This window comes from Pomacea canaliculata, linkage group LG9 (assembly GCF_003073045.1).
Source record: "Pomacea canaliculata isolate SZHN2017 linkage group LG9, ASM307304v1, whole genome shotgun sequence".
NCBI lineage: Eukaryota > Metazoa > Mollusca > Gastropoda > Architaenioglossa > Ampullariidae > Pomacea > Pomacea canaliculata.
In genome coordinates, this window is record NC_037598.1 from 23,556,166 (window position 1) to 23,568,569 (window position 12,404).

Below are 12,404 nucleotides of genomic sequence, written 5' to 3' on the forward strand. Positions count from 1 at the left end.
GAAAAAATATAAAGGAGGAAGTAATAGAAAATAAAATAAAAAGGATGACGTAACGGAAAAATAAAAGAATCAGATAAGTGAAGAAAATATTAGCAAATAAGATGAATAAGTACGAGAAGTTCGAGGAGGAAGCAATAACAACTAAGAGAGGAACTAGATAAGAAAGAAAGCAGAGAAAAAACAGTAAAAAGATAAAGTAATAGTAACAGACGGAAGTAGGAGGCGGAAGTAAAACTAAGATGGGAGATGATACGATTGAGATACGACGAGGAAATAATTGAAGGAATTTAAAGAGGAGATAGAAGGAGAAAGCTGACCGGCTTAGTGACTGTACTGTAGACACAGTTGGTGCTGTCCCGGATCATGGGCTTGACAAGTATGGCCGCCAGCTCCACGGCTTCCTCGCTGCTGCACATTTGCTTCACCTTGTTCTGAACACAGGTGAGGGCGCTGCGCATGTCACTGTTAGACACACAGTCATCATCGTAAGTCGATATTCACATTCCTTACTGAGTGTAGCTAGCTAGCCCTCATCTTAGTAGAAAGCTTTAGTAGAAATCTCATGGTTTGTTTCACATTTTGTATCATCTTCAGAATGGAATATTTGCATCCACCTTTCGAAATATTTTAGGAGCTTCTCTGCACTTTGTAAACAAGCGCACCCATACCTGACCTTCCTCACACATACTACAGCAATTACACTCTGTACAACAGTTGTTGAGTCCCTCCCCTGTGCGCCAGGAACAACTATTGTACAGAGTGTAATTACTATAGTATGTGTGAGGAAGGTTAGGGTTGGAGAAGCAGGCAGTAGTGTAATGGATGTACCCTGCGACTAGCAGGTACGTGTGAGGTAAGACTGCAACTTGTTGGAGCCAACGAGGCCTTGGACACATCTTGTGCACAGGGAGAATCACAGCTCACTATAATCCGCCCTTTTGTAAAGTCACTAACGGAAATGGTCCCTCCAGTCCGGGAAGTGCGACATCTTACCGCACAATGCTGCTGACGTCCACTCAAATGTTACCAAGTTCTCGCCCTTTACTGTGATACACTTAGTGCCCTCTGTCTGTGAAAGTAGGCGTGTGTGTGAGAGAGAGAGAGTGAGATGAGTGTATGCTAAGTGAAGGTATTTGTGTCCACGTGTTTTATTTTTATCACAACACCGATATAATAGCGTGCTGTGTAAATACAATCTGTCAATACCGCTTTTACGGTCAGTTCAGGCCTCCGGCAAAAAAGAGAGTAATTGATTCTTTATTGCTTCAAGAACAATAATGTGAGCATCTGTCAAAGAAATAAAGCAGAGAAAGGGAGAGAGAGACAGAAAAACAAGAATTAGAAAAGCACGTAGCTGTTAGAAAGAAAAAGAGTTCTGCAGGTGAGAGAACAGTGTGTGTGTGAGAGAAAGAGAGTAAAGAGTTTCTTTATCTTCGAAAGAAAAGCCAACCCTTGCTTCTGGCAGGTATTCTGTACAATACCAGTGTTAAACCACGATAAACTACGATAGTCAGGTAGGCAGTAGCGACAAGCCGCCTACTCACCTGCAGAACTTGTCCTTAGGCTCGGTGTTGACGTTGGCCAGCAGCTTGATGCTGACGTTGAACTTGCGGGACAGACATCGCTCTGACGAGGGCCCGGCCTCCGTAAAGCAGCTTTGATGTCGGGCGTACACTGAGGAAGACAAGTTCCAGTAAGAACAGTGCAGTGAATGGCTCACATGATATTACTGTGATGCGGAGGATATAAGAAGGATGCAAACATTAATAATACCTGTACACAACTCTACTGACAATGACATGGTCAAGTCATGAGGTGTCTCAAACTCATTGTCACACGTGCTGTATCTTAATGTTGTAAAGTACAATGGGATGTTTTAGCAAGGTCAGCGAGTTTATTTGGTAAATAAATAAAAACAACCGATTGGCAGTCGTATTCTATCATAAACTCCTTCCATCACATGAAACTTTTCGCAAAACCTATCCCGAGTGACCAAACATCAGCAACGTACGATCTTAAACATCCCATAAATTTTCATTTATTTTTGAAGCGAAAATGTAATTCAGGTTATAAAGATTATCACACAGCCTCATAAAGTCTCCAACGATCGTGCTGCAAAAATGGAAATGAGAGCAAGCGGACGGAAATAGAATAGGAGATATAAAACTGTTGCTACAGATGACAAATGACAAATGGTAAATCTGTATTTACGAGAATAACAGAATAAGCAAATTTATGTTTGTTTGGGGTTTTTTTTACATCTAGCTGTCGAACTAAAGAAAGGAAAGCGGAACACTGTTTAAATATAAAACAAAGGCATTAAAGAGGGAAAATTAGAATATGTAGAAAGATCGGGTTGTTGTCTAGTTTGACAAGAGAGAGGGGGGCGGAGAAACAAAGAGAAGCAGAGAAAGAGGGACGGTCTTAGAGAAAAGAGAGAAAGAACAAAAATGGGGAAATGAAATAATGCTTTGTTGAGACCAATTTGACATAAATGGTTTTGACAGATGTATACCTACATGTCAACATCAGAAAGCCTACAGCCAGTGTTATCCACAGGCTCAGTTCCCTCTCCTAAACACGGAGTGCCCCGTGTAATGCAATGCGTGGCATGCTGCGCAGCTTACACCAGTTATTTCTCCTGCAGCAGCAGCAGCAGCAGCAAGCTCCGACTGTCAGCAGCAACACTAACAACTGGCAATTGGCGGCAGTTTCTAATGTTTGTCTTGTTCATCCTTTGAACAGTACGTCACCCCTCCCACTACCACCGCCTGAACTACTTGTGATTTGCTGAGCTTAGTGGTCCTTGCTTTCACCACAGAGAACTGCACTGGTATGAATGTTCAGTATGTATGCACATATTGCCATCTACAAGATCCTGCAACACTTCCGGTCCATCGCTAAAGCTAACGTTCCCTGGTTTATAGCTACTATTCCAGGTCCAATGTGAGCAATCTTATGAACACCTGCGCTAAATACCAACAGATAAATAAAACAGCAAGACACAAAGTCACGTATATTGCATCCTCTAACCATGCGGCCCTATTTTATCAAAGATGGTCCCAGGGTTGAAGCTAAAGTTTCGACATTAACAGTTTCTCGGATCTGGTGGCCTCCAGCATTTCGCCTTCACTGCCGGCAATAAACGGCGCATGTCGACACCAGCGAGGACCGTGTGACCTTTGAAACATTCTATTCACAGATGACTTGTTCTCCAGTTGCAGACCACACGGAATGAGGGATCGAACAGACGAGTTCACTTTGTGTGCGACACGCGCCGAGCGTGCGACTGCTGCACAGGCATCCCCGATAGCTCAGTGTGAAGCAAGTTTTCGCTGTTCCTTCCTTCTGTCGACTAATAAAAACTGTTATCACACGAGGCGAGTTGAAAGGTTTAGTGCTGCCGCGAAGTTAACATTCCAGACGAGACTTTCCATATGACAAGAGTTTTATTAAATATTAATATCAGTGTTTAGGAACGTTGAGGTCATTGCCGGAAGAATGCTTCTGAAGCTTGTGGCACATTCTGCTGTTAGTAGGAAGTTGTGTCAGGCTGCGAGATCTGCTGCACGCGGCTGATAACAAAACGGCAGAAGGGAAAATATCCTGCGGCGGCCTGATTCCCAGTTTGTTTTCCAACGCTCCAGGAAGAGTTCCAGAAGCGGCTGATTCCTCTCCATGGAACGAAGATCAGTGATCTCGTTTTACGACAGTCGGAGGAGGATCTCGGAAATCAAGATGGCTCCCAACCATGCAACCAGGGAGAGGAGTCGAGCACTGCGAGACATCTAGTGAGGGGGTCTGTAAAAGTCCCTTGGTACTCTCTGTGTGATACGAATAGCTTCCTGGGAAGTTTTAGTTTTGCTGTGAATGTGAAACCACTCAGTCTAGTCAGAAGAACAGCGTTAGAAGAACTTATTGTACCCAAGCAGTATTGTCGCCTTTAACATTAAAAATTCCGCTCTTGAATTTAGTTTTGTAGCTATTACAGCCAACAAGAGACAAGGATAGCAACCGTGATGATTAGAAGCCTGCTGACGACACACAATTGCTATCTCACTTCACCACTTTGCCAGACTTTGAAATTATGGGTTAAACACAAGCCTCGTCATGTGTAAGAACTCTCTGGAATCCAGACACATGATACGTAACAGGAGCTAGTTTGTTTTCTACAACTTTTATCTGTTAAGAGCAAATCAACCCTTTGGGACTGGCACTGGCGGAAAAAGAAAAGCAAAACTTTGTGATTGTGCGAGCTATTAGAGAGCTGGAGTTATCGCTACATACAATATTACAGAGCTAGAGTTATCGCTACATACAAGATTGCGATGAGTAATCAGCCAGCGCCTCCATTGAGAGTGAACTGGGTAGTTTACATGGCAGTCATAGGCCACCCGTCCTGTGCTGTGGAGCTGGAAGGTCGATCTAATCACAAGGAAAGCCAGTGTTTCCTGACAGAGGTCGGCGTCTCGGCGCTCCGCATGCGATGATGAAATAAAAGAAACGAAACAAAAAACGACGACAGAGCTCATGCGCGTGCAAACAACTCTGGGCGAGTCTTCAGTGCGAGCTGACCTGCTCACGGGATCGTCGTAGGCGGTGGATGAGTTCAACATGAAAAAAAGCTGGAAGAATGTTGAAAGACTGAATCCTGAAGGGGGTTTGGAGGGTGGACTAGCTCCCTTGCCAACACAACCGCAAAATTCCTCCTCTCAGGGATATAAAGAGAGAGAGATAATTAGAAAGAACACACATTCAGACATGCATATGCACATACAAAGAAAGAAAAAGGAATGAACAAAATTGAGTTTCTACAAAAAGTTTCATAGAACGTTGAGTAGGTAGGTCTCAGTTCTGCCTACCGTATCCTCTTTTTTCTGCACCTTTTTTCGGTAAGCATGCGACGCTTAAAAAATCAAAGCGATAATAAAAGGCCGGAAACCCTGAAAGTAATTCTACTGATGTACATACAAACAGCAAGTCAATCAAACAAGGATCAGCCCGACAGAGTCTCAGTTTAAAAAAAGGGGAAGGGGTGGGCAGTTATACGAAGCCATGTTTTACCTTCAACGAACACGTGACCCTAGAAGCCAAACAGATTAACTTTGCAAAAAGCAGGGTAACAGAAGAAAGATGTAAGGGTATTTTAAGAAGAATAAGATACACCGAGTATACTTATGTTTCAAGTTATGTTCATCTATGTGCTATTTATTTGTTTTAGTTTGTGGTCAAAATTAGTAGTTTTTAAATGTTTATTACTGGTAATAATTATTTTTAGACTCATTGGAACACGCCACGAAAAATTAGAAAGAACTCTTTGTCTACATTTGTTTTTTCACGATTTTGAGTTTAGAGATTTATCAATTTGCTGTGCACAGTTAATACATTATGATAATGTTACTAATGAAGTTAATACATTATAAGCACCACCAGGTCTGTATGAATGTGACCTCTGCAAACAGACGGATCAGATCGCCAAATGATTTACATCATAAATAATTCCATCTTTGATTAAAAGAAATACTTCTTTAATTCTATGACCTTTATTTACAACAACATTATTTCTTGCATGTTTATATATGCTATATGTTCCAATCGGTCTTTAAATATTTCAAGTCATCTGTCCTGAAGTTGGAAGTTGGAAGACTCGCATGATGTTCGCTCGTCCCCCTCGCGGCCAGCAGCTGTGACGTATGTACATTCAAGGGAGGACACTTCATCTTCCTGACCACCAAAGTGGTGCACAGGTCGTAAAAAAAGAATTTGATTATAGACTACTGTTCACCAGAAGCTGTTAAAGTATTTCGAGAATGTTTTTCTCCGTTTTCTCACGCTGTTTGTGCGGCATACCTCCCGTGCACGGTGTCTGTCATCGCGTGGAAGACGCTCTCAAAGACATGATAAACGACTCCTCACTCATCCGCTGAGGTGCCGCGCGCTGCTTTCAACCTCCAATAGCCCTTTGTTGTGACAGACCAGCTACTTGAAGTGCTGGCTTTTAAACTGAACACAATCTACGGCGGGCGGAACTTCCATTTCCTTTTTCACTCACGTGACACCACCATGAAACGGCGACTGATCTCCCTTGCAGAGGAACTCATTTCGCCGGAGGAATTAAGTTTGTGGCGCACAGTTCATCTGTTTTCCAGATGCCGAGCAGCTGATCGAGTGTGTCGTTTTAGTAGAGTCAAGCTAGACTGTTACACAAACAGCAGGTGAGTCGGTTACACGGGGTGCAAGGTACTGCAAGAACTGGGAGACATTTTCGGACACGGCGTGTTATCAATCCCATGTATACAAAGATCATCAGACAAGATATATATATACACATTATAAAATAGCATGAATAAATACACTCATATGATATCAATTAAATGCACATCGATCATGATCACAAATACTCTTCAAATTAATCTCACACACACACACAAATATATTAAACCTTGGGCAGAAACCGATAAACACAAAAGCAAACTTGTTTTCCGTGCGGGCACTTATTCTTTCTTACAAACACACACACGCACACACTGCAGTCTCATATCTAGTTCTTTCCATTCAGCTGTTTAAACTTGTTGGCTCATTCTTTGTTCATGTTCTAACACTTACAGCAATTGTGTCTGTAAACAGCCCGATAGACCCCATAACAGACTGGAGTAGAAAAGAACCTTGCCAAAGGGAAACCAATGGCCTCTGCTATCAGCTGCAGCAGTTCAGTCTCGCACCACCACCCGCAGACATCTGCTAACAGCCAGCAGTAACGGCCTCTTTCAAAGTCCAGATGCCCTACACCAACATTATCAATCCGTGCTGAGTGAAAGCAAGACCTTAGTCTCCTGCGCATCTTGTTTTCCCGGTGTTCACGCACCTGTTACCTACATCAGAGTTATCTCCCTCTCTCTCCCCCCCATTCTCTCACCAGTTCTCTCTCTCTCTGTCCCCTTCTCTCACAAACTCTCTCTCTCGTGGCCTTTGTACACAACTTTTCTTGTTTATTGTCACTCCACACAGCTCGCAACAACTTCACATGCGCATCCTTCACTTCCGGTTTCTGACAGCGCGGCGTGTTCGCCACCAGTGGGTAACCTTTTCTTTTTCTTCCTCTGCATCCGGTAAAGATGGTGTCTGCAATGCTTACACGCAGAGGTAATGTGAACAAGGCAAAAGCTACATGTGTGTGAGTGTGTGTTTTGCGGAGACCGCCTGCATTCAGGATTGCTCCCAGCTTCTGTAACAAGGTCGGGCACACAGAAGTCCGAACAGCCAAATATTCACTGAACATACGATGAATGTGATGACTGAAGAATACGGCACGTTTCACGAACATGTTAAAAGGAAGGCAGACAAACATTCAATCAAGCATACAGACAGACAAGGGACAGGCAGGCAGTAAGGTTATCACCAAGCTAGGAACACCTGGCGTCCTTGACATACTGACCTTCGATGATCCTGTCGTCGGTGCACAGGTCGTCGAGTGCGTCCCGCCCTCCGTGTAGGTTGGTCAGCGAGCGGTCAATCTGCGGATGCTTGGACTCCGGGCACTCCTCCTTCAGGCGGCTGATGCAGGTCATGGCGTCCATGTAGGAGCTGGACAGACAACAAGAGCGGATCGTGAGTATGACTTCACAGCGCATGTCAGCGCAACAGAGACAGCTCACTTCCGGTATTCCGTAAGGCACGACAGTGTGATGTGGTCAGCGAGGACGGACTGTAACATCACCATACTGACAAGCTAGTTAACAGGTAACACACAAACTACTCGACAGTAACACCACCATACCCCACAGAGGTGATCTTCAAAGCGGGAAAATATTTAGTTCATTGCCGCTGTCAACAGAGCGGAGATGACAGTAGGACAATCCATACATTCCTTGTAAACAGGCCTCACACGCACAAAAGCAATTACATATACCGCAGGAGCAATCCAAAATTATCATCCATAACAGCTGCAAACAAAAACGATTTGTTTTTGTAGACGTCGCTCTTGTGCCATGAAAACATTAAGTGCCCAGTGAGTTTACACCTCACGCACTTCTCAGGTGTGTTAATATGTCAGTTACCTCAGTCAGTCAGCAACCTAATGGAGTCTCTACTCGTTCGCAACTAAATAAGAGTATTGAATGAATTAAGGATCATTTGACAAGAACATTATTCCTAACGCGGAGTCAGAAGAGGATTGCTACATCTCAAGTTTGTCGTGAAAGTTTGGCAAGCAATCGTCATTGAAAGTGATTGTTACATACAAAGGACGTCAAAAAAAAAAAAAACCCCAACAAAACCCACTGATATAGCTAGAATACTTTTCGAGTTCGATTGCGCCCACAAATGGCTTAGAGACCAAGAGTCAAAAGAAGAATCAAGAAAATGCAAAGAAAAAGATGAAGTAAATAGAAGGTGATGAAGGGAATCGTTTGCTACACTCAGTACACAAACCAGGGGGACAATGCTGTCCCTTTAGTGTCTTTAAAGTTTTTCCCAAAGCTTTCTAGTTGTCCACAAGCTGTCAACAACGGCTGTCGTGTCTCCGACATGAGTCGTTCCCTGTCAGTAGTTGAAAGACAGAATGACAGCAACAGGAAAAACACAGCGCCTCCTAGTCTCGTCCGGCTCTTGCCTCCAAAGGGGACATCACTTGTTTCCGCCGTCGACCCACGACATGAGGTTATCAGCCCCTGGCAATGGAGGAACGTTCCTTAACGACAACATCGCTCACAAGCCGCCTTTGTAGTGACTGCGCTGTGTGGCGTGTTGACAGATTGCGACAGTAAACGATCTGATGTCGACATCAAGGCTTCCACAACACACACGCCGATGTCCTGCACTGGACTGGAGTCCTTGCACTCAGCCACGTGTTGGACGCTGCCCTGGGGGTAGGCAGCTATTACCTAGTCTAGTCTCATGATTACGATACGAGTGCTGTATAAGAATCTTGGGTAGAAGTTTAAAGTTCATCAGATGTCTCAGCTTCTTCGGCTTACTCTCAGCTTACTTTCAAATCGAGTGCATGCTGCTCTTCTGGGGACTACAGTTATTTATGTATTTATTCAAGTGTGCATGTGTCTATAAGAAGAAAAGAAGGATGACTAAGGTGAAGTGGACCTTCTCACGCGGGCGCAGGACTGACCTCGATGGCACGAGTTCACCTCTGCTACATCTCATCGCATCTCCCCAACGACTGGTACTTCCGCTTCTGATTGAAGAAGGTTAAGAAGTTTGTATTGTGGTATTAATTGTTGACGCAGCAACAGGTAAGGGAAATAAGTAGCAGCATGCATTGTGCACGTGCTGACAATAACAAAGAGTTCACCAAGTTCAGGAGGGCGTTGATGTGGAGGGTTTGAGGCGGCGTGTGGGAGGGACGCTTTCACCTGTCAATCACCCCAGGTGCTTAAAACGCAACTCACTTTAGGATGAGGGCAATTAATTTTCCGCTCTGCGCGGAGCCGGTTTATTTCATCACATGACCACTGTTAAGCCGTCAGCTCCGCCCCCTCAGGAGCAGGCTCACGGATGATTGCCATAGTAACTCGCTTCTGGGAGATTGCGCCCCCTAAAGAAAAACAAAATAGTAGTCAGGAGTGATGAGCACCTCCCCTAAACGTTCTCGGTTTATACTGTTTTCTGACCTTATACTGATAACTTCGTTAATTTACTTTGACCGGCTTACTAAATTTCAAAGCCGTGAAGGAATGTAACATGTTTGAAGTCATATTCTCCAGTCTTTTAATTATACGGAGAGTAAGGAAGAAGCAGGGAGTTGCTATGTGCGATGTATTTAGGACTAGCCCTAGGTCCCCCACTTTCTACCTCATCCCACTTGCATTAACCATCCCGCTGCTGCGCGTCATTCGCCTGCAAATGGTGAAGTCCTAACAGACCAACGGGAGTGCATGACTCTCTCCGTGTCACCCATTGGGAATAATTACCTGGCTTTCTAGCTGGAATCCCAACTCCCTGGGTACCCATCAATGCCACGCTGAAGTGGAAACTTGAGTCAAAGGGAGAGCAGGCAGGCTGCGGTATCGCAGGCAGTCACGTGCATTGACCAGAACATGATGCATATTAATGATCTGCCTTCCGGTGACGCTCGCGCCAGTCTGCGTCTCTAGGCTTTTACGCCCTATGCACGGGCCCTTAAATTATTCAGGCGACATTGGTTCACTGGGTTTCACTTAAGCCTGGAGGTGATAGGTCACTGGATGGTCTTTGAGCCGCAAAACCACGAAACCTTTCTTACTTTTGTCAGGAACATCACATTCACTTCGTGCAGCCTACTGCCAGACACGATGCGAACTGGGAACGACGGTAAAGATTGGGTGTCTTGCGACAGACACAGACAGACAAAGGTGTCTGTCCTCTCTGCAGTGTAACAAGCAACTCAAACTAAATGCAGCTTCTACAAATTGATCGAGTATTCCCTTGTGGATGAATCACCGTTTAATGGCATCTTCAGGCTTCATTAACACGATGGTTTGAAGACCTGCTGCAGTCAAACCCCGTCCCTGCAAACTTTATGCTGGACACAATCGTATACACAAGGCATATAATGACTTTCTGTGCACACGATGTCCACTACCTACAATGTCCACTACCTATATATTGTTCATCATATGCTGTGCGGCGTCTGCTGTGTACTACAAATGACGTGTGCAGTTTACAACGGTCAAGTGACCCCCGTTGTATACTAAAATATTATGTTATAAACGTTGCTGTCACAATACGTTCGTTGCATCCACGTCAGGTGGTATAATAAGAAAAGTAATGATCAAGATGCATTTGCTCCACATCCACATCGTTGTAACCAAAGAAGATTACCTGTCGCCAGTGAAAGGAAAAGTAATTCACCTCAAAGAAGATGTGTCCAGTTTGAAATCTATTTCAGGAAAAAGTTTCAACAGTATCAATAAAAAAATGTTACAATGTTGAGGAAGGTGTGTACTTAGAGAACGGTATTAGGTATTCTGATGGTTTCTATACCTTTACGCAGAATGCAACAGAGACATAGCAAAGGGGAGGAAGACAAGGGGAGAGGCCACAGTTGACTCTAGCTTTACTGCTCAAAGAACCAGCATCTGACGTTCTCCGGTTAGCAGCCAGCAGCGTCAGCATTGCCGGACAAGTTTACCGTTAATTACACGCAGCCACAGGGTCACAGAGTGCGACTTGGAGCAAGGAGACCAGACGATTTCTGACTGGGCTGTTCTAATACAAGAAAGACATCATCATCATCGTCGTCGTCGTCATCGTCATCATCATCGTCTCCTTTAAAGCGCCATTCTGTATGTTACAAGCCCATTTCATCTAAAGACCTCTGGAAGCCACTCTTTTAACAGTCTGCATGACCTAAGCAACATTGCCACTCCTTCCACATATGGATCAGTAGGTATTAACAAAATAACTAAAAGATAAAATAAATTAAAATGAGTGTTTTACTCCACTCTCATAACAGCCTCCCATTTAGTGTTTCTCTCCATCGTTATCAAACTAAGAAAGCCCACAAAACATAGCGAGTCAGTTTGTTTCTCCGCCATACCTGCAAGCTTCCGCAACAAAATAGATGATAAATGTCTGGATATAAACATCGGCTTTAAAGCGACAGATTAATTTTCTGCTCCACCAGGGTACTCGGACTAGACAGTAGTAGGCTCGGGTACGGGAGGCATGACACTGCGTCGTGAATTAAAGGAGCGGGTAATCTGTGATAAACGTGTAAGCAGACGTACACAGCCCAGCTCCTGTTTATGCATGCTTTGGAGGTTTGTGGACATAAACGTCCACAATAAACACCGGATAACAGCATCTGAAGGCAGGGCGCTCAGGGAGAGCACAATGAGCAAGTGTCTGACTCGGGGCCGAGCTCCACAGTCCTGGCGATAAAAGTTACTAACTACACAGACACAAGCAGACTTTTTCTTCGTTTATTTTGCTTTGAGTAATGGAGATGAGCTTTTCTTTTCTAGATATCTGTGCGTGAGGGATATCTATACGTACGTGTGTGTGAGAGCCCGAGGTGATTTATTCAGAAATGTTTGTAGAATGGAATGAGATACTGACAGATGCTGATGTGCACGCGCGTGGAAGACGGACTCACACCCACACACACATGCACGCACGAAACCTAAACACGCTCGCCCCTTTGTGCACGCACACAAAAAGGTAAGCATGTGGGAGTATTTTATTTTGAAAAGCTTAGGTAATATATATATAGATTATTCCTTGTTACTCCTCGAGGAGAGGAGCAAAGGACCGCGAAGATATATATACTGTAGGAGCTGTAAAACCATATTGGACTTAATATAATTATTGTTCCATTTTCCCATAACCTCACTAACCATTTAAACAGTACCAAAATTCCTTTGAAACTAAGTTGCAAGTAGCAAGGATCAATTACTACATCATTTTAGCAT

At 44.1% G+C, this 12,404-nt stretch overlaps 1 protein-coding gene across 1 annotated transcript in view; it reads right to left on the minus strand.

The window, feature by feature from the left end:
* The window catches only part of LOC112572470, a 78,525-nt gene that overhangs the window by 5,579 nt on the left and 60,542 nt on the right, over positions 1–12,404 (minus strand). The window contains exons 3-5 of the mRNA XM_025252170.1: positions 7,436–7,584; positions 1,545–1,674; positions 318–462 (exon numbers count right to left, since the gene is read on the minus strand). Of these exons, the coding sequence (XP_025107955.1) occupies positions 318–462; positions 1,545–1,674; positions 7,436–7,584 (424 nt within the window). The remainder of the gene's footprint in view (positions 1–317; positions 463–1,544; positions 1,675–7,435; positions 7,585–12,404) is intronic.